General features: G+C 37.2%; 1 protein-coding gene across 1 annotated transcript in view; it reads left to right on the forward strand.

Moving 5' to 3' along the window:
- LOC121731840 overlaps nt 1–18,944 on the forward strand; it is a 29,444-nt gene extending 10,500 nt beyond the window's left edge. The window contains exons 12-24 of the mRNA XM_042121507.1: nt 756–923; nt 1,225–1,484; nt 1,743–1,874; nt 2,282–2,621; nt 5,401–5,504; nt 7,757–8,018; nt 10,264–10,438; nt 11,524–11,636; nt 13,723–13,890; nt 14,112–14,279; nt 16,203–16,462; nt 17,574–17,702; nt 18,679–18,944. Of these exons, the coding sequence (XP_041977441.1) occupies nt 756–923; nt 1,225–1,484; nt 1,743–1,874; nt 2,282–2,621; nt 5,401–5,504; nt 7,757–8,018; nt 10,264–10,438; nt 11,524–11,636; nt 13,723–13,890; nt 14,112–14,279; nt 16,203–16,462; nt 17,574–17,702; nt 18,679–18,844 (2,445 nt within the window). The 3' untranslated portion in view covers nt 18,845–18,944. The remainder of the gene's footprint in view (nt 1–755; nt 924–1,224; nt 1,485–1,742; nt 1,875–2,281; nt 2,622–5,400; nt 5,505–7,756; nt 8,019–10,263; nt 10,439–11,523; nt 11,637–13,722; nt 13,891–14,111; nt 14,280–16,202; nt 16,463–17,573; nt 17,703–18,678) is intronic.
- The last annotated feature ends 4,125 nt before the right edge of the window (nt 18,945–23,069 follow it).

The raw sequence follows: 23,069 nt of genomic DNA on the forward strand, positions 1-23,069 counted from the left end.
AGCGGATTTTTTAAATATTACATATTTATCGAGTTATTAGGAAAAAAATAATTTTCTTTTTATTAAAATGAATCCGCGTCGTCCTTTTTCACCTGGCATATGAAAGACGGGCGCAAGTGTGAAGAGAGAAGGACGATTTTTTGCGTTAGTCGCCCTCTTAACGCGAATGGGGCATTATCAGCGTGAAGGGATCTTATTGTCGGTATTGAGTTATTAATATCCCCATAATATACATTTAACAGGCTATCGAACCATGCAAGTAACATGCGCGTAAGTCTGGAAAATATTAAAAAATGTTGAGAGTCGTAAAAGGTGATTTTTAGAAAATCGTATTCAAACTTAACGTACACGTAATAATTTAACGACTAAAATCACACGAGCCGCGCCAGCTCGAGCGACGCATTTGTTTCACTCCCACTAGTGCCCGTGTGGGTATTAGAGCGAGCGAGAGAAATGCGTAGCTCGATTTTTATTCGGCGGTATCCGCTTTTCTGACATTTCACTAGATTTAGTTTAGTGAAATGACATATCACTAGATTTATTTAGTAAGAAGACGTAAGAAACAAGAATATTCGGTATCTACCGCGATTTCGTGATATCCCTAGGGATTTCGGGATATACCTGATATCTTCTTTTCCCTGCGACATATATATCTCTGTATTAAGAGAGACATATACTTAGTAGTTAATAGTAAAGGATTTTTTTAAAGGGAAAGCAGTTTTGGAGTGTTAAATTAAAGAATATATTTTCTTCAGGGTTTAATAATGGGAAATCCAACATTGGACAGAGATAGCATCATGGACTATATCAGTGTGTTCTACAACTGGGGTTTGATTGACGCTCAAGGAGCCAGTGCTGCCAAACCTGTGCAAGAACAATTCCAAATGGCAATTCAAAGAGGGGATGCAGTTCAAGCTTATGAGGTATTTAAAAATACCAAAAAATAATTGCATATTACATACTTTTTATCACGAAGGGGGAGAGGTTCCCTTGTGACTACAGTTGTTGCAACACGGCCGCGTTAAGTCCCGATTAATAAGTTTTAATTAAGAATATTTTAGTTCCAATTGATATTAATAGAGCCAGTTTTTTGCCTTCAGCATTATGTTCGTTTTTTATAATTTCCAAGTTTTGCTTTACCTGCCAAGTTTAAAAATAAAGTTTTAAAGAAGATATTATTTAAAACTTATGTATATTTTATTATTATTTTTTAATATATTTCAGCTACGGGATAAATTGCTTGATATATTACAAGATTTATCTTATAAATATACAACATACAACGCATTAAAAAATTACAAAGATATTGATGATTTTGGCGAATTTTTAACCAGATCCGATATAAGACAAATAATACATGTTGGGAACAGGGTTTTCACTATCAGCAGCCCTATAGTTCATCATCATATGAAAAAAGATTCATTGGCATCCATTTCGCCAAGAATTGAGCAGATACTAGAACATTGTAAAGTGTTGATTTATTGGTAAGAAATTATTTTACTATATGTGTTTGATGATGAGGTTCATTATTTTATCTTATTTTTTACCAGTCCCCAGTCCTGTCGCACTTGCGTCTTACCGGTAACGAAAAGAAGGGAGAGAGAGAGTACTTCCATACTGTGCACACACTAAGGCACTACAAAATAACTCCTCACAGGACTAGTTTCAACTAAACCAGCTGCTGCTACTTAAATAAATGGTACAAGAATGCCTTGATAATATAAATCAATAAACAATTTTAGCGGGCAACTGGACCTAACATCTCCCTGCGTACAGAACGCCGAGGCTCGACGCAGGAAGTGGCACTGGACTGGCAGAGACGATTTCCTTAATGCTCCTCGCATACCCTGGGTCTTTAATGATACATTGACTGGGTAAGTACACACTGGCTCTGCTATTTTTATTTTATTTTACCGGAAAACAAAACAGCAATTATTAAGTAACAATATGAATTAATACATAGCAAGAATTCGCTATGAAAGCTTAGATTACATTATATCTCACAATAATTTCTTATCTCCGAAGATTTCTTATTTCTTTTTGATAAGCGGAGCGGTGTTTTTTTGTGATTTTTTTTACCTTCCACTCTCGTTAACTTTTTTCTCCCACGGTTTAGAGATTTTACGCCTGTCGATAAAATGTTCAGCTTTTCAAGCCCTTTCATGTGATATGATATGTGTGGATGTGCTACAGCTTGGGTGCGGCTTCCATACAAAAATGCCCCTTGTTCTTTAAAAGAATTCTTCCGTGAAATAAGCAACTAACGGCTTTTATATTTCAGATATATCAAATCTGGGGGTCGATTGACCGAGGTGTCGATAACGGGGGCCGGACACCTCGTCCCTGTGGACAAACCGGCCGAGCTGCTGCAACTAGTGACGGACTTTATTGAGGACATCCCCATACGAGCACCGACTTCTTTAACTAAAAATAAAGTCGCAGAGTATATGGAGTATTCATCAGGTCAAACTAACACAGGTTACGTGATTGGTTTAATTGCAAGTGGTGCTATTAATGTACTGTTGTTGTTAGGTATTATCGTCAGCATTGTGATGGCCGTTAGATATAAGAAGCAATATTACATGAGTCTACCTTTAAGTGAAGATACACTGGCCTTAGAATAGAGATGACTTATATCTATTCTAAGGCCTCTCTATTCTTAGGCCGGTATAAATAGTCAGTACTCAAGATGCATCTCGGTCTCAAGACACGGTTCGGCTCTATGATTGGTCCAAATTTCGACAGCCAACCAATCACAGGGCCTGAACCGTGTCTTGAGACCGAGATGCATCTTGAGTAGTGACTATTTATACCGGCCTTAAATGCAGAACTTTGCTTTGTAAGCACTTACAATAATTATTATGATTATTTCGTACGCCTACGTACGTTATTCCTACGTCTGTACTTACATTGTTTGTAATTTGTATCATAAATTTAATCGAAGGCTTGCATTGTTTTAATTATTATTAGAAAGAAATAGAAACAATGTTACATTTTTATTAGAGCTATTTTCAAATTATCGTTACAATACATTTTGCCAGTTGTTTGTACTTTGTTAAGAACAAACAGTTATAATGTAAGAACAAATAAGGTGCTAAAAGCTGTGATATTCCTCTGTAGTATTTATAACAAAAAAAAAAACAAGAAGCGTTTCTCGGTTTAGGGCTAAATTTTTAATGAAATCTTTACTAATATCACTATCAGTACATAATATTATAAAACAAAGTCCCCGGCCGCGTCTGATTGTCTGTCTGGCTTTTCGCAATAATCTCGCACGGATTTTCATGCGGTTTTCGCCAATCAATAGGATGATTCTTTCCGAAGGTTAAGTTATTACTTACATTTACCGAAGAACCGAAGGTTAAGTTATTACGTTGCCGGCCTTTTAAGAGGGAATAGGGTAACAGGGTAGGGAAGAGAATAGGGGAGGGAAAGGAAGGAAATAGGAGAAGGTATAGGAAGGGAAAAGAGTAGGGGATTGGGCCTCCGGTAAACTCACTCGGCGTGTGTTTCGCCGCAAGCGCTGTTTCACGCCGGTATTCTGTGAGCCCGTGGTATTTCTCCGGTCGAGTCGGCCCATTCGTGCCGAAGCATGGCTCTCCCACGTCAAAAGTTGAAGTACAGTTGAAAAGTGTAGGTCCTAGTATACCACCCTCTGGAATTCCATAAGAGATTTGTTCTAATTGTGAAAATTTTGACACATTGCGTACGGTCTTGTAGATAGCTATGAAAGATGTTAAATGCTTCTCGAATTCCACAACGCTTGACCTTCTCAAGAAGGATGGGGGTTTAATACGGTTTCAAAAGCATCAAAATAATTCTGGCTATTGTCTTATTTAATAGGAACTTCCTGAGTGTGGGGTGCTACAGCATCCTCTGTTAAAATTTATTTTTTCATTTCATTTATACCCGGAATATTATAGTGATGGGTGTTTATGTTATTACCTGGTTTGCGGGGGTGGCTAAACTTACGGACTAGAGACAGTAGAACGTATTTAGTCTGCACCTTTGCAAATTCTACTAGAATGTTCCTGACAGATCCTGGTTTCCCTGAAGCATGGTGTATATCGCGGACTTCCGATGGATGGATTTCCATAGAGAGGATGTACGCCAGTCCGACTCGCACTTGGCCAATTTCATATTTTTTCCTTTCATTGTGGATAACGACCTAATTACCTTGTTGCCAAATTTAAGTTTCTAAGTCTGCTAGAAGTACCTTAGAATTTTGATGATCTGTCAGTCAGTGAGTGACAAAATGTAGTAACTTTAACCATCCGTAACTATTAAACTATTTATCGAAATTTCATGTAATTTGGAGGTTGAGCTAGTTTCAATACTTGCTCCTAATCACCGAAATTCTGAATCCCTAGCTTTGTTAACATCAAAGATAAAGGGGGTGTGAAAAAGCCACGAACCGCTTCGAGAAAAGTATGGTACGGCCGTGCCTTTGTTAAAAAGCTTTGCTGGGGCACTGCCGTGCCCCCAGATAGCATAATATCAGCCACGACACGAATTTCGCGTTATATGGTCTTTTTGTGATTGCCAGAACGCAACGTGGCCGTTTTCATTAGAGCCACAACGTGAATTTGGCGTCGTGGCTGTTTCACTGTGACCACAATACATTGTGAGCTGTTTTCTCGCTCACTGAGCGTTTTCAGTCTTTGAGCGTAACATAATATATACTATAAGTTATAACTATATTATGTGTCATATACTTACCTAATGTGCTTAGTGGTTAATTCTTTGAAAAAGGATTGTTTATTATTGTGAGATTTTTGTATTTTACCTTTTAAAATAAGTAAGTAGTTACTTAAATTATGTTTTTATATTGTATCTACAATTTTTATATTTTTTATTTAGAAAAGTCTTACATTAAAATTTATTTTTATACAAATTACTAATTATTTTTCATTTAAGTACACTCATTTAAGTACACTGAAAATCAAACCTTAACAGAAAACCAACTCGTTGCATGTCAAGTGTCAACATACAACCTCACCATGACTCAACTTAATATGATGATTACTTAAGTAATAAGGGAACATTATTAAAATCTCTCAAGCACCGCCTCCATCAAATCAAAGATCAGATAGCCGAGGCGCGTCGCTCGCATACTTGATACGGTCAGAAAAAAACGACCACCGTGGGAACATTCATGTATGGGCCGGCGAGTACCGGCGAGGCGAATTATAGTAAACGCACATTACGACGCGGCGCAGCGGGGCGGGCTGCATTTTCCATACACATTTTAAGCCCCGTCGTGAATTAGGTCACAGAAATGAATAAAAAATGCGGCCCGCTCCGTTGCGGCAGTCGCAATATGTGCGATCCATTAACCAACACACGCACGTAACAAGTGTAACACCGATGATTGTTTTACTGCTTACATCCTAAATATAGAGCAAATTACATTTGGAAGCGTGCAAGAATCTATCGCGAATGCGGGGACCGTGGGAGCCGATTTATGCTAAGCAGGTCATTGGTACCCCGTACCTGTTCGCTGCGTATACAGCGTGTTCGCGATCTTTTTGTTTACATTTTATAAGATTTAATTTATCTATATTCCAGCTTTTGTTACTGGAAGTAGAGTTACAGTTCTGTTATTGATGAGTAATTATGATAGGTATCTCGGTTACAATTTTACTTAAAATTTTACGTCGTAATTATATCTTATAATCAAGTATTGTGTGACTTTGTTATTTTTGGGAGGTAAGTACATTTTTGTAATTGCTTAAAATCACTAGATATAATGTTGAGGCTTAATAAATCTATATTAAAGGCTGTCACAGACAGAGCAGGTAATGTATATTAATGTACATTACATCCCGGGATGTATATCTTTACATTATATTAATGTATCACACACACAGCAGGTAATGTAATGTATCTTTCCCTACATTTCAATGGTAGCCGCCCCCTTGACGCACATTTCAGCTGCTTAAGTGTTATACAGGCTGTTCTTATTTTTAATGTTGTAATAATATGGCCTTTCGAGTTACTTGTTATTAGATTCACTAGATAGTTCATCAGAAGATGATTCGGATTGTAATTTTGATGCGCGCATTGTTACATATTGTGCCAAAAACAGAACGATGTGGATTGAAGATATTTGATTGGAAATATAGGCTCTGGGGAACAGACTGCCTGCAGTACCTGCTGTGAAGTGCTGTGCTAAGGTGGCAAGTGGCAACACTGTGTGCATCTGTCTATCATACACATATAATTTAATCACAGAAATTTTTGAACACCCTATGAAGAGATCCTATGAAGAGTATCGTAATATACAGAAATATATTGAAATGTATTTAGATGTATCAAAATATAAATGTATATTTTCATATAGCTCGGTATCTTAAGATACGAAGATGTAAAAATATACATTATAGCTGCTGTGTGTGGTCTCCTGACGATTTCTATAGAAAGATGTATTGAGATGTATCGTGCTATAATATAATCTTTACATTACCTGCTCTGTGTGTGACAAGCTTTACATATAGTATTATAATATTGTAATCGTTTGTCTTTGCGCCAACGTGGCATCTGCTACAGTTTGGTGGATTTTGCGTTATTTTTTGTATTTGAAAGGAAAATAAGGCATAGTATTTTAACAAGCCACTAACAGGCGTGGGTGATGATTAGAAAAGTCACTTCCCAGGAAATGTAGGTGATTTCTTTGCTGACTGTAAATATTTTTATTACTGTAAGGGTTTATAAAGACTTTAGTTTTGTAAAGATTTCGACTCCAACCACTGTATAACTTTAAATGAAAATGTTGAAAAGTGGAACACCCTGTATGTAAGATTGAGATAAATCCAAGTTCAAGGCGCAAGTATAGAGAGAAGAGCCCCATATACGAGGTACTACGATACTACCACACCATTCCACCTCCATACCCCGGGGGAAGAGCATCTCTGTCTAGTTACTACTACCAATATGTTTACACTATTTTTGTTTTTAATGTAAGTTTTTTTTGTTTCTTAGCTTAAGGATATTTTATTAACTATTAATTATATTTAACTGTGGAAATTGTAGATAACTATCCCATTATTTAATTAGAAATACTTAGTAAAAAGTTAAACTTAAAGAGTACTCTTATAACATTATAATGTTATAAGAGTACTAAAAAATATGCCATGATAAAGACATTTTCAATTGTAGTCTGATTGCATTTAAACGTGATCTAGCCAAGGACCATAACATCTTTAATCTTTATGAACTGAAGTTACTTGTGTCAAAAAATCAGTTTTCTAGACCTTACAGATTTTGAGATCTAGGTTAAAGTATATAGTCAAGTTAGGGTCATGTGGGCTCTTAAGTCATTAGAATTGTATTACCTACTTTAGGATATATTTTTATTTATTTTATACTTTGTTATTATTGTGGCGAGTTGATGTTTAGTTATAGTTTTTAGTTCTATTTTGTTTTGTGTTTTCCCTGTCTTTCTCTAAGTAAATCTTATACTAATATTGTTACCTTCAATGCTGGTGTAGTTGTAATTGGACCTCAGTCTAAATGCCGTGTGTTGTTAATGTTATTTTATTGTATGTTGTTATTCTGTGGTCTGTAACTGTACCATAATAAATAAATAAATAAAATTACTTTACTCCTAATAACTTATCCTTCTAAAATTTATTTCGTACTGCCTCTCTTACTCGATAGGTTTTTCGCACTGTACATTTAATAAGGTTTTCGCACGTTATACAAAATACTTAGATATCGAGTGTCTATAACACATTAGGTACCTTCTTCCACGCAGATGTTGGCAGAGCCTCCTGGCCACGGACGACTTCTCGCTGCCCGACCTGCCGCCGGGGGAGGCCCCGGAGCCGATCCTCACGTTTATGGAGCGGACGTACCGGGCGGGACGCACCCGGGAAGGCGACGACGGCGACGCCGGGGAACCTCTGCTGCTCACCCCGCTCATCGCCACCAAGAAGTTCGACGAAGCGAGGCAGGCCGCGAGAGTCAAGTGCGATCTCTTCACGTCTGATATCGAGAGCTTCTCGGGATATCTAACTGTAAGCTTTACTTTGTTACTGTAAGTAGAATAGGTGCTATCAGAGAAATTGATTCATAGGTAGATTGCGGACCTACTTAATTTCGTCCGGTTTTGTCAAACTCAGTCGCCTCGCCGCGACGAGGCGACGCGACGGTTCAAGACTAGTATTGAATTGACATAATCTGACCAAATGACGTAAGTAGGTAGGAATCAATTTCTTCGATGGTATAATATAATATGTTACGCTCAAAGACCGAAAACGCTCACTGAGTGAAAAACTAGCTCACATCGCGTTGTGGTCGTAGTGAAACAGCCACGACGCGAATTTACGTTCTGGTAATCACAGAAATACCACATAGCGTTCTGAGCATTTATTGTTCCCACACATTATACTTTTATGACTTGCGTGTAAACTAGTTAGTCGATTTTTATGAATTTCGCTATGCAGATACTTTGAGTCTCTGGAAAGGACAAGGGAAGCTTTTTGTCTAAAAAAAATTTACGGTTCCTGCACAATATACTTTTATGATTAGCACGTAAACTATTCAATCATAGTAAAAGGAGGGGAAGTAAGTTATCTTCATATAAGTGCGGGAACAATAAATGTTCAGAACGCGTCGTGGCCGTTTTCATTAGGGCCACAGCCCACAACACGAATTTCGCGTCGTGGCTGTTTTAAATGCTCAATTTAAATTTTAAACGCGTCATGGCTTTTTTCGATTACCACAACGCGTTGTAGTCGAATTGCATGTCAGCCACGACACGAATTTCGAAAATTGAGGTATTTCTGTGATTACCGGATCGCGTCGTGGCCGTTTTCATTAGAGCCACGAGACGCGAATGTCGCGTCCGCTGTTTCACTATGACCACAACGCGTTGTAAGCTATTTTTTCGCTCAGTGAGCGTTTTCTGTATATATACTTACTTAAATAAACATTGTTTTAATAAGTGATACTTACAGTATGTCAAGAAAGTGAAGAAATTAAAAAGTTGAAACATCGTAGTGTCATCCCTTTTAAATCAATCTAAGAAAAAAGGGATGACAATACGATGTTGCCACTTTTTAATTTCTTCACTTTCTTGACAGACTGTAGTTGTCAGTTGAATACTTCATTACTAAGGCCGGTATAAATAGTCAGGACTCAAGATGTATCTCGGTCTCAAGACACGGTTCAGTTGGCTGTCAAAATTTGGATCAATCATAGAGCCGAATCGCGTCTTGAGACCGGGTCGCATCTTAAGTACTGACTATTTATACCGGCCTAAGTCCTTAGTTTCCCGGATCTCTTCACGTCCGATTACCGATATTGAGAGCTACTTAACTCTGGATATCTCACAGTACGCTTTACTTTGTTGCTGTACTTATAGAAACATTGTTTTAAAGGTGATTATGAGCACTACTTCATTATCCTAAGTTTTGTTTCACATTAAAGATAATGTAAGTGGGTTAAACTTACATGGGTAGGTATTAGTTATTACTATGTATTACTTAGTATACTTAATAGTTACTGCTACTCTTATTATTAGCTATGAATATGTCGATACTTTTTTTCACCACCACCAGGCACCACCACTGAAGGTTCAAATGTACCTAATACGCCTTCTTCGGATATGCTGCCGTACCTAACAACAATTCTTATAGAATTTCCAGCGAATTTCAGGAGCGAAGTTACGAGCAACGTCTACTAGTACGTTAACTATTGTAGGTCTACTTTGTTGTAAAATAAATTTATTTTTAATGTAATGCCGCTGATGCTTAGGGCTCTTGTAACGTTTAAGATGCCACTGCCATCATTCCTTCTCTTACAATCTCTTTATTAGATAAAGGATCGAAGTGTCAGGATTGATGGTGTAATCTCTCAACATGGGAACTATTGCATTGCATCAGAGTACTTTCGAACATGCACACTCCGTTTCACATCTCAGCGAAAGGCTCACGATTCACGCTTCTTGTGCCTTCTATGAGTAATGAAAATAAACTATAACGATTAACGATACTGTTCAGCAACGCAACTTTATAACGACTTCTATGATTAAGCTTCAAATTAATGTACCCCTCTTTAAACACACTCAATTAAGTATAATCTATCCCAAATTATTAGGCCGCTTATTTTTAGCTCCATTTGGCGGCGAAGTACTGTGCCTTACTAGTCTTACTACCGGTACCTAAGTACCAGTAATAGGTTTTCGAGCTAGATAGATTTGTTCCATCGTGATTTTGTTTTCGATTGTCATGTCTTTTAAAACGAACAACTTTATTTCAGGTGAATAAAGAATACAATTCCAACCTTTGGTTTTGGTATTTCCCTGTGGCTGATAAGCCGGTGGAGGAAACTCCTTGGCTGATCTGGCTTCAAGGTGGTCCGGGCGCCTCCTCCCTGTACGGGCTTTTCACTGAGATCGGACCCTACACGGTCACGGACGATAACAATTTGGAAGGTATGACTTGAAATAGTACTACCAGGGAATTTATGCTTTTAGCAGATGACTGTTTTAAGAACATGGCCAGTTACTCAACTTAGTCTTATGTGAGAAACTAGGTGACGCCCGAAACTCGCCAAAATTCGCGCGGGAACCGTACATTTTCCGGGATAAAAAGTTTCCTATGTCCTTTCCCGGGACTCAAAGTATCTTCATACCAAATTTTAGCAATATCGGTTCAGCGGTTAGGGCGTGTAGAGGTGACAGACAGACAGACACACTTTTGCACTTATATCATTATTAGTATGAATATGGACTAAATGAACAAATTCCCTGATGGCAGATGAATATTGTACACGAAGTTAAGTTATTATTATTACATTATTAAACCAAACTTTGTGTACTATCAGAGAAGTTGATTCCTATGCAAATCGGGGACCTAAGTAGTTTGGTTGCGTTACGTCAAACGCAGCTGACAGATCACAATTAACATTGAATTGACATATTCGACCAAATAACGTTGGTCTGTCAATTGCATAGGAATCAACTTCCTCGATGGACGATGGTACATACAATATTCGTCTGATGTAAGCAGCGCAATCTGCAAAGCGTAATCTTTTTAACTTATTGTGGAGTATATACGAGTCGCTTTTGAATTTCGATAACGTAAAGCTTAAGGTAGGTTAAATCCTGTGAAAAATTAACCATGTACGTAGAGATCCATACCATATATATATACCATTTTTGGAAACTGTTTTGATTTTTGTTATTGTGGTTTTCTGACAAAATATTAGCTAGCATCAAAACATGAATCAATCAACAAAGATGTTGAAAAGTTAACCCCTGTCAAATATCCTTAGAAACCAGGCTTACCTAAGTAGTTTCTATTTTAATATAAAATATTATACTTTTCTAACACATAGGTACCACCTACCATTGAAGAGATTGATTCATTTATTTATTTCATAGGCAGTTGATGGACCTACGTCATATGGTCGGCGGCTGTGATCGGTCGGTTGGGTTTGACTTAACGCGACCAGGTCCGCCATCTGCTTAGGAATCAACTTCTCTGATAATAGGTATAATATATGTTTTTGTTTTAGAAATAAAGTATTCGTGGGGCAAGAACCATTCCCTGCTGTTTATTGACAACCCGGTCGGAACTGGTTTCAGCTTCACCGACGACGACCGCGGGTTCGCGACCAACCAGACAACGGTACATTTATTGCTTCATTAATGCAAACAGTATAGCCCGTTATGATATCCTGAAACAGGACTTTAATCTGTTGGCCAATAAGTAATACCGGTCTTTCGACCTTAGGACCAGGGTCACATGAAACGAGACGGAACGTGCTGCATTTTGTGATCGAGAATAATTATTGTATTTAGGTACTTCGCAATTTTCATTGCAAGGATTCTAAGTTCCAGGTATCCTGCACTGTAATGTCATATCATTTGTGTAGTATATTATTATTTTTAACAAAAAATTAAAACCGACTTCCAAGGTAAAAACAATAATAATATGAACTAAAAAGTATTAAATAACTCTTACTGTATAATAGTGCCTTTTTCAGAATTCGTCTAAATCTCAACTATTTCTGTACATACTACAGTCTTCATTATTTGAAGTCGGTACTAGCTAATTTTGTCGTGAGTTCAGTCAATGTCAGAATATCTGAAGCTTTTGGGACTGGTACCGACTTCAAAGTAATGAAGACTGTAGTATGTACAGAAATAGTTGAGATTTAGACGAATTCTGAAAAAGGCACTATTATACAGTAAGAGTTATTTAATACTTTTTAGTTCATATTATTATTGTTTTTACCTTGGAAGTCGGTTTTCATTTTTTGTTAAAAATAATAATTTCACTCTTTTTAGCTACCTAAAAGATAAGGCTTTATGCGTAAATAACCTCTACGAATGTCAACTATTCACATTATGTTACTGTAAGCGAAATTGTGGTAAATGCTTGCAGTTATCTAAGCGATGCTGCAATTTAAAAACTTTTATCTTTAAAGGTTAAGGGGTTCTGTTCAGTGCCTTTGGACCAAGAGACACCTTCGTATGAACTTTCTCTTATTCGTAACATAATTATGTTTAAGTTACTAGAAACAATTTTAACCACTATGAGTCTTTTGATAAATTTCAAGGATTTCCCTCGATTGCTCATAGATCCCATCATCAGCTCACAATTTTTGTAATTATTATACAAAATCAAGATTATATCCTATACAACAACACAAGAATTTTGAATATCGGTCCACAAACAGCGAAATAATCATCAAAAACATCTGCTTCAATGCAAAATATCACGAAAAGCATCAATAATTGGGTCATAATGTGATGACCCATGGCATAATTATGATTTTGATGATGATGATCAAATAAATCGATGTGTTGGCTTATGCTTTTAATTGTTTGAACAACGCCGAAATCCCCGTACCTGTATCTATAAGGATTCAAAAGTTCTATTGGGTACCTTCGGATCCAGGGTATAACCTGGTGCGAAATCTTACTTTTTGGTAGCATTTACCTCGAATGCTGCAGAAAAAATAGGAATCACTATATGTTTCCATACAAATTTCAAGGAGTCTCCTCGATTCCTCCAGGATCCCATCATCAGATCATCACTTTTGTGAACAACTCCTTCTTTTTGGAAGTCGGTAATAAAATTATATTTTAGCTTTTGAAAATTCACCAACCCTGAAAGTCACAGTTATAAATTATAATATTATACATGTGACATTCGGACATCCTTTGGGCACACCGCACACATTGGCGTATCTTATACAGTTTCTAAGGAGAACCCCATCCCTGAGATGCAATTGCCAGTGGCCGAGCCTTTGAAACCCAAGAATTCTGGGATTCCCACTGTTATGAAGTAACAGGAAGTAATTTTTGACGTGGAAGAGCCATGCTTCGGCACGAATGGGCCGGCTCGACCGGAGAAATACCACGGGCCCACAGAATACAGGCGTGAAACAGCGCTTGCGCTGTGTTTCGCCGAGTGAGTGACTTTACCGGAGGCCCAATCCCCTACCCTTTTCCCTTCCCTACCCTCTCCTATGTCCTTCCCTACCCTCCTCTATTCCCTTCCCTACCTTCTCCTATTACCCTTTTCCCTCTTAAAAGGCCGGCAACGCACCTGCAGCTCTTCTGATGCTGCGAGTGTCCATGGGCGACGGAAGTTGCTTTTCATTAGGTGACCCGTTTGCTCGTTTGTTTTGTTTCATAAAAAAGCGCTTTCCCCCGACCCCTCCTATAAATACGCCTACGACCTTTCTCCATAATTTTAATTCCAGATCGGTGAGAATCTCTACGATGCTGTACAACAGTTCCTAACTCTATTCCCGGAGTTGCGCGCGGCGCCCCTGACTATAGCCGGCGAGTCCTACGCCGGGAAACACATACCGTCCCTGGCCGCGCAGATACACTGGAACAGAAATGCTGAAAAACCTATTAATCTACAGGTATGTTTTATAGTGAGACACGGTTGTAATCGCCAAATGTTTATTGTTAATTCACTCCTAACTATAATATTTTACGTCGTAGTCCGTAGACATAATATGGTTAAGTTCACCAGCCAACTCGATGGCAAATAATATAATGTGACCTGATAAATATGGAGCCAATTCAACTAGGAACACTGTATGAGATAAAAAATTATCACAAGTTATCACTATTTTTTCAGGGTTTAGCTATCGGCAATGGATTCATCGATCCCCTGACTCTTCAAAAATACAGTTACTTTGTACGCGAGACCGGCCTAGTGGACGACAGGGTGGCCAACGTCATGAATCACTTAGAATCAGCAGTAGTGCAGTTCATTAATGATGGAGAAATGCTCAAAGCGTACGCTGTAAGTAAAAAGAGGCTTATATTATAAAAACTAATACTTAGATGAATGATTGGTCTCGCGCTCGCGCTACGACTAGATACCGTCGGAGTACTTACTTGAAAAATGCGGCAACAAATCATACGCCTGATAAGGCGTAAGCGCGCCAGTCGTGCCGCAAGCTTCGGGTGAGGTAGATGTGTCGATAATTTTCGAAATTTGAAGTTACGTCCGTAGCAAAATGCCAGTTTGCGTAGTGAGACTATGCAATAATAACACTACAAGAAACAAGAAAGGTACTGGCATCACATACCATTAGTAAATATTATATAAATCGTCATAAACACAGAAAAATAATATAAACCTGAAAATTCGGATCGGAGTACCGCTTGATGTTCAGTGTTGCCAATTACCATAAACTAAAAATTCCCAGTGATTTTTATTTATTTATTTATTATATCTTATTTTTTATATATACATAGTGGCTGAGTGGATGAGCGCATTAAAATCTCTAGCTAGGGTAGCTGGTTCGAATCCCGCCAACGGAACAAAAAGTTTTCAAAGTTCCTGGATCATGAATGTATTAATAAAAATGAATTATGAGTATCATATTAAAATAAAAATCTTAAATACAGTTTATATTTTATTAAAGTACACAATACAGTAACAAATGAGAAAACAAATTTAACATTTGCTTTTTTATGACTCATTCTTAACTTTCGTTCAACTTCCTACCATTGTTTTTGTATTGTTTTCTCATCAATATTGTACCCATTATATTTCGTTGACCTAAACAACGTTATTATTTTATCGCATTCTTTTCGAATGGACTTTATTCCAATGGTAAAGTTTATCTGGTGATTGAAAAATCAGCACTTACTATACAATAATAATAAATTACAAGACCACAGCAACTAATTTTTCCCCATTGATTGGGGACCAGTCACGTATCTGGCAACCCGATTATCTACGCACACAACAATATTTGTGCATTATTTTACACACACTACAATATTGAGGTGCCGCATTCGGGAATCTGTGTTTTCTATACAGCGCGGTATCTAGTCGAGCGCGCGCGCGAGACCAATCATTTATCTAAGAACTAATAATAATATCATTGAACGCTTCACACCACGTCAGTCTGGCCCCGTAGTAAGTTCCTGAAGGACTTGTGTTACGGGTACCAGACAAATATTTAATACTTTTATACTATACATATATTTAAGATTTTTATTATATAATACACATATTTAATATACATCCATGAACATCGAAAACTTTTTGTTCCGTCGGCGGGATTCGAACCCGCGACCCCCGGCTTGAGCGATGACAATCACTGACCTCCATTATGCAAGTACGCTGGACCTATGATACCCACCTGCTTTTTGTGCCTATTTGAAGCGGAATCAGCGCCCCTAATGCGGGAGAAGAGAACTAAATTTGACGTAAAAACTAAAAATGACATTTGAAAATCGCCATATTGGCGCTCATAGCAGTGACTGAGTGAGTGACTAGTGAGAGTACTTGGAACTAATACTAGTGATGACAACCAATAACGATTAAGCGACCATTTGCAATTTACGTCAGATTTAGTTCTCTTCCTCCGCAGGGGGGGCGCTGATTCCGCTTCAAATAGGCACAAAAAATAGCTGTCATTTCAAAAGGTATCATAACTCATAAGTCCAGCGAACTTGCATAATGGAGGTCAGTGGCTGACAATACACGCAACCACATGAGCCACAGACGACCTCTATGCGTGTTGTCAGCACTCAACATAACTTAATCAAATACGTGCATTCGAAAGACACGTTTCAATTATTATACCTAACAGACTGTTGTCTGTTTCTGTCAGCTTCTAATTTGTTTATAAATTTTAAAATTAATTTACGCCAGACTGAGTATTATGTCAAATTCTACTATTTATTAATATTAAACCCTTCTTTCCAGTACTACAACTATCTCCTTAATCTGTTTCTGTCGGAGTCGAAATTAAGCAATCTGTACAACTACCTTCAAGACGACATATCGATAGATGGCGCTTATCTAAACTTCATACAGCGGAGTGAAGTTCGTCGCGCTCTGCACGTGGGGATAACTAACTTCACGTCTATTGGAGTTGTGTACCGGAAACTCGTACCGGACTTCATGGGCAGTGGAAAATACATGCTTGAGGAGCTTATAGATAACTACAAAGTTATGTTATATAGGTCAGTTAAATTTATATTCATATTTTTTATGTTCGTATCCTTGCAGTATTAACGTTCAAACCGTTTTTGTACTTCCACCATCTTCAAGTACTAAGTGAGTTAATGATAAATGAAATTAATGTAATGATGTATTCCATTATCTTATTATATATATATATATATATATATATATATATATATATATATATATATATATATATATATATATATATATATATATATATATATATATATATATATATATATATATATATATATTCTTTATATATATATATATATATATATATATATATATATATATATATATATATATAAAGAATACAATCTTGTATATATATATATACAAGAATTGCTCGTTTAAAGATATAAGATATATAATGGGCATTGTCCAAAAAAAATCACATGTACTTTTTATATTTTTTTTCGTTAAAATAGAGTATTTTAAGAATATAAATTAAATAATTTTGAAATTCATTGGCTAGTTTTTTCTCAATAAATTTTTAAAGTTTCGCTTTGACGTCATCATCGGCCGCCAATCGACCTCTGCATATGTTTTAAATTTCCTTTCAATCTTATTTATAATGGCTGGTTCGTCAAATGCAAGTTCTCACTATGTGAAAGCTGATACGAGAAGCTCAAAAAAAGTGGGAAACGTAACGTTGGTCGAATTTATTGCTAATTTAACCCCATGAAGGTCAAACAAAGGTTAAACGTATTTGTTCAAAAATATAAGTAACTAATGGGTATTTTTTTCGTTTATGTACAGAAAAACGATCCCTGACCTTATTCCTCGATATGTTTTTGTAATGAGCAAAATTAAAAAAAAATGGACAATCCCCATTAGGATCTCGGAATCGGCTCCAACGATTTTCATGAAATTTTGTATATAAGTAGGGATAAATCGATCTACCTAGGAATCATTTTTAGGAAATGTCATTTTATTCGTGTTTTATCGAATACTGAGCAAAGCTCGGTGAAATAGCTAGTTTACTTAATATGATAATTATATAATAAACAATACAAATCATTTTTTCAAAAACAACACGCATTGCAACTCCTGTAAAATAACATAGCACAAGAGCCAAGACATGACGTTCTAATGAATTTTCAGCGGTCATCTGGACATCATAGTGGCGTACCACCCGTCAGTCAACACGTACAACTCCCTCACATTCTCTGGCGCGGCCGACTTCCGCTCAGCCAAGCGGAAACCGTGGTACCACGATGGTAACTTAGTCGGGTATGTTATGCTAAACTATTTTAGTTAAATGAAATCGTACCCAGTCACTAACTATTACTAGACTAAAATATTATAGTCATCTGCTTAAGATAGAACGCATTATGATTCCCCAAAAATACACTTTATTATATCCTAAGATCCGACCGTAAAATTCTGCATGAATCGTTTTTTCGATCAAATATATTTTAAAATAATAACGTATAGAATTGATTAATGTTGGGTTGCCTTGTTAAAAGTAGCCGCAAGTACCTCTAATTGAGCAAAATGAAAGCCCGTAATACAAACTTTCGTGTATTCAATAGAAAAGTAAGAGAATTAAGAAGGAATGACATTGAGGAATGACAGGACAATACACATAAAAATAAAAACGCCTGTTAAATAAAAATAACAATCTTGCGAGTTCCCGACGTCCTCAAATAATGCCAGGCATAATAATTGTAGGCCTTAACATTTGTCATATACAAAAGTGATGGCAGCCCCAGTTTGCGGCTATCGTGCAACTGGCAACCATGGATAGGTACAAAATGCATAAAACTTTAATTTGGTATCAAAATTATTAAAAAAATCGATGCTTCAATTTTGATAAAGAACTATAGTCTGTTTACGGGCTGGCAACCCTAGGTTGCGGCCGACTTAGAGCTGGCAACCAAATATACCTTATTTTCTCACGTCATTTTCTTTCAAATGATGTCAAATTTACTGAAAAAATATACATGCAAATTATGCATTTATCTCATGAACATTCAACTTAATTAGAGGTACTTGCGGCTACTTTTGACAAGGCAACCCAACATTAATCCATTCTATACGTTCTAAAGATTATTTTAAAATATATTATTTGATCGAAAAAAACGATTCATGCAGGATTTTACGGTCGGATCCAATACTTTTATATTGTGTTGTGTGTTGCGCACAGCGTTTAGTAGTAAACTAAAAACGTTTCTGGTTTACCATAGATTTTATTTTATATCAATAGGTACTACAAAGTGGGCGGTAACTTGACGGAGGTGATGGTGCGAGGAGCGGGCCACATGGTGCCGGCGGACAAGCCCGCGGCGGCTCTGGGGCTCATCTCGGCGTTTGCCCGCGGACTCACCCTCGAAAATGATACTGGATTTTTGGTTGATGACAACAGCGTATAATGGTCCTAACTTTTATAAAATTTCTGCCATTGTATTTTACTTTAAATAGAATTGTACTTAAGTCGTTTTGCCTACTTGTAAATAAAGATTAGTTAACATCAACTTTGGTTTACCTTTAATCTGTCTTAACTTTTATCATTATTTGTAAGGTCAAATTTCAAAAGGCTGATTTCAAATAAAACTCCTGTACCCCAAACAGGCACTTAATCTTAATATGCGTTAGACTTAGCACATAAGAACCTGACCCGTGGACTGAAGATAAAACAAAGAAGCAACAAAAAAAAACCTAAACTGAGCTTATTGAGCAGCTATTTGTTTCACCGACATCGAAAGCAAAAAATAGTAAAAGATAATAATGACATTATAATATTCATGGGCGTACCGAGGCGTACCGCACCTGCCCCCCAGGTGGCGGGGGCGCGCAGCTGCCTCCCCTGGATCATGTTGACGTCCCTACTAAGTATATTATCTTGCACTTTTATCTATAAAAAATTAAGAAAACGAAAACTTGCCATTTGTTTGCAATACAATATTTTACAACTAAAATATTTTTTTTTTATTCTTTATAAACACCTAGTTTATAAAAAATTTGATTCCCTACCCTCCCCTTTTCCCTTCCCTTCCCATCCCTACCCTCCCCTATTACCCTATTCGCTCTTAAAAGGCCGGCAACGCACCTGCAGCTCTTCTGATGCTGCGAGTGTCCATGGGCGACGGAAGTTTCTTTCCATCAGGTGACCCGTTTGCTCGTTAGTTTGTTTGAACGCGCTAATCTCAGGAAGTACTGGTCCGATTTGAAAAATTCTTTCAGCGTTAGATAGCCCATTTATCGAGGAAGGCTATAGGCTATATTTTATCACGCTAAGACTAATAGGAGAATGTGGATAAAACGGGGGAAATTATTTGAAAGGGCTTATCTCGACTACTGGAGCGATTTTTATGTTATTTGGCACAGATAAGAAGTAGACCACGTGAAGGATCATAGGCTATCGATTTTAATCATTTTTTCAGTGGCTATATTTATAAGAAGTTACATTAATAGTTTTAAACACTATATTGAACAATAAAACTAAAATGTAAATTAATAAACTAATAAAATAAAATAAAAGAAATGCGAAAACAAGTTATCGCGTGGAGCTCGGAAAATTATCTCCTTCTCTATTCTATTATTAAATTTCGAAATTCAGAACAGAAGAAAAAAAACACATATTATATCCGATAAGTATACAGGATGTAACAAAAATAAGTGATAATACTTTAGGGTGTGTATGTGTTCCTTGTAGAGAGTTCACTGTGAAAGTGGCAGCGCTGAAAGACCAAAAATTTTTTTCACTTTTGCATGGGGAAACTCGTGACGCTCAGTGGGGCTAAAATGGTCACATTTAGCAATTCCTCTCAATCAATTCAGCAAATGAATTGTCAAAACTGTCAAACTGACAAATGTCAAATTAGTACAAATTACTAGACATGAATTGCAAGCAGACTTACATTTTGCGATTTAAAAAAAAATGAATCATACTATGATTCATTATATGGTTCTCCAAACCATTTTAGCCCCGCAGTACAAAAATACAGAAATGAATTGCAAGCAGAGTTGCATTTTGCGATTTTAGAAAAATGAATCATATTATGATTCATATCATGATTTTTCAAAACGACCATTTTAGCCCCGCAGGCCCTTGCCCATACAAAAGTGAAAAAATTTTTTCGTCTTTCAGCACTGCTACTTTCACAGTGATGATTATCACTTATTTTTGTTACACACTATCGGTGGTATGAATAAAAAAATCTTAGTGAACGTTTTAACAGCTTTCTAACTAAAATGTTCACTAAAGTTAAAAACCGTCTTATAACACTCCATATGAATAAACGCTTGCTAAGCCTTCGCTAAGTAAAATACCTTTAGATGACGTTTTATAAGAATTTTTTTTGGTAATGTTGGTAGTGTGTCAATTTATTGTATTCCACAGATTAAAAATTGTATTCAATGTGTCAAAACTAAAGAGTAAAGAAAAAATAAATGTACTTTATGGATTTTATAAATCATAGAGCAAAGTAGACTTTGACATTGGCAACTCACTAAGGCCGCCATAATAAAAGAAGAAGAAGAATAATGAAAAGAAGGAGAAGATGACTAAAAATACTATTTTATTCTGTTTTACTTTTGAGGCCTACAATTGGTGCATTTGACACAATGTATCTAAGGGTCTATACAGACGGACCGCATTTCAACTGCAATCCAACCGCAAATTGCAGTTCAAGTGCAGTTTGAATGCAGTTGTCACGACTGCAATAGAACTGCAAACCAAACGCGCAGTTGGATTGCAGTTAATTTGCAGTTGGCGTGCAGTCGTGTGAACTGCATACCGACTGCATCCAAACTGCACTGCTGGAGAGCGGACCGTGCGGGCGGGTAGGATGGTGCAGTTTAGATGCAGTCAGTATGCAGTTCACACGACTGCACGCCAACTGCAAGTCTGCAACTGAACTGCAATCCGACTGCGCGTTTGGTTTGCAGTTCTATTGTAGGGTCTACACAGATGGACCGCATTTCAACTGCAATCCAACCGCAAATTGCAGTTCAAGTGCAGTTTGAATACAGTTGACACGACTGCAATAGAACTGCAAACCAAACGCGCAGTCGGATTGCAGTTCAGTTGCAGTTGGCGTGCAGTCGTGTAAACTGTATGGTTTGCAGTTCTATTGCAGTCGAATTGCAATCGTGTCAACTGCATTCAAACTGCACTTGAACTGCAATTTGCGGTTGGATTGCAGTTGAAACGCGGTCCGTCTGTGTAGACCCGTAATCGTGTCAACTGGATTTAAACTGCACTTGAACTGCAATTTGCGGTTGGATTGCAGTTGAAATGCGGTCCGTCTGTAGAGACCCTTACTGATTCTTGAAATTGCAATAATGTCAGAAATCGCGATAATACTCGATATTGCGTCCATTTTCAGTCTCTTAAAATGGTCTTAAAGTAGGGCCGAGGCTTCACTAAAGTTTGCGAACTCCTATTTTACGTTTCGAGCCTAAACAACTGTTAGCAAACGTTTATTCATAACGATTATGCTTAAAATAGGTTTACAACAGGCCTATTAAACTTGCGCTATTCTTTGACAGCTGTCACCTTAAAACGGTGTTAGAGCACTGTTAGAGAACCTTTATTCATAATAAATTTTATAACAGGCTTTTAAAGCTTCTAAAAACCCACGCTAAGTTTTTATTCATACGACCGTATATTTTTTTTATTTATGTTTAGGTTTATACGTGGGAGAGCCATGCTTCGGCACGAATGGGCCGGCTTGACCGGAGAAATACCACGTTCCCACAGAAAACCGGCGTGAAACAGCGCTTGCGCTGTGTTTCGCCGAGTGAGTGAGTTTACCGGAGGCCCAATCCCCTACCCTGTTCCCTTCCCTACCCTCCCCTATTCCCTTCCCATCCCATCCTTACCCTCCCCTATTACCCTGTTCCCTCTTTAAAAAGGCCGGCAACGCACTTGCAGCTCTTCTGATGCTGCGAGTGTCCATGAGTGACGGAAGTTGCTTTCCATCAGGTGACCAGTTTGCTCGTTTGCCCCCTTATTTCATAAAAAAAAAATGTTTATAGATAAAGTATTTAGGTTAAACATTTTAAGAAACATTTCAGTCTAATCTCTAAACTGCCAAATTTTTTTAAAAAATATAAAAAATTACCTCGAATAGATGTATAATTTCACTACAATATTTCATGTGTGAAATATTGTAGTAAAAATATACATTTATCAGCATATATTATCAGCTAACGTAAAATAAACATAAAAAACTTGAGAGGTGTCAAAGGACAGCCGGGTTTAGATAGGTATTATTTCTTATGTTATAAAAACACTAAAAAAAAACGTCGCTTCACCACACTGTTCAATGCGAGAGAGGGGGAGAGAAACAAGCACTACCGCACGGCTTACAACTATAGCATTTTTGCTATAATTGTTAAAGTACAATAAACTAGTATAATAATATGTAAACTAGAACTTCGTTCCATCCGGGTGTCCCTTGACACCTCTCAAGTTTTTTATGATGATAATCTTTTTTTTATCTTATTCATTGCACCATAAATTATTGTACAAATATTTCCGGTTTCCCACACCGGTTTCGGTGACGGTGGCCGGTTTCATTGAAACCATCCCACAGGAGTAATTTTATAGTGCTCAAATGTGTGCACAGTACACAAGAGTAGGTATACTCT

Source organism: Aricia agestis, chromosome 1, assembly GCF_905147365.1.
Source record: "Aricia agestis chromosome 1, ilAriAges1.1, whole genome shotgun sequence".
In the NCBI taxonomy this organism is placed as follows: Eukaryota; Metazoa; Arthropoda; class Insecta; order Lepidoptera; family Lycaenidae; genus Aricia; species Aricia agestis.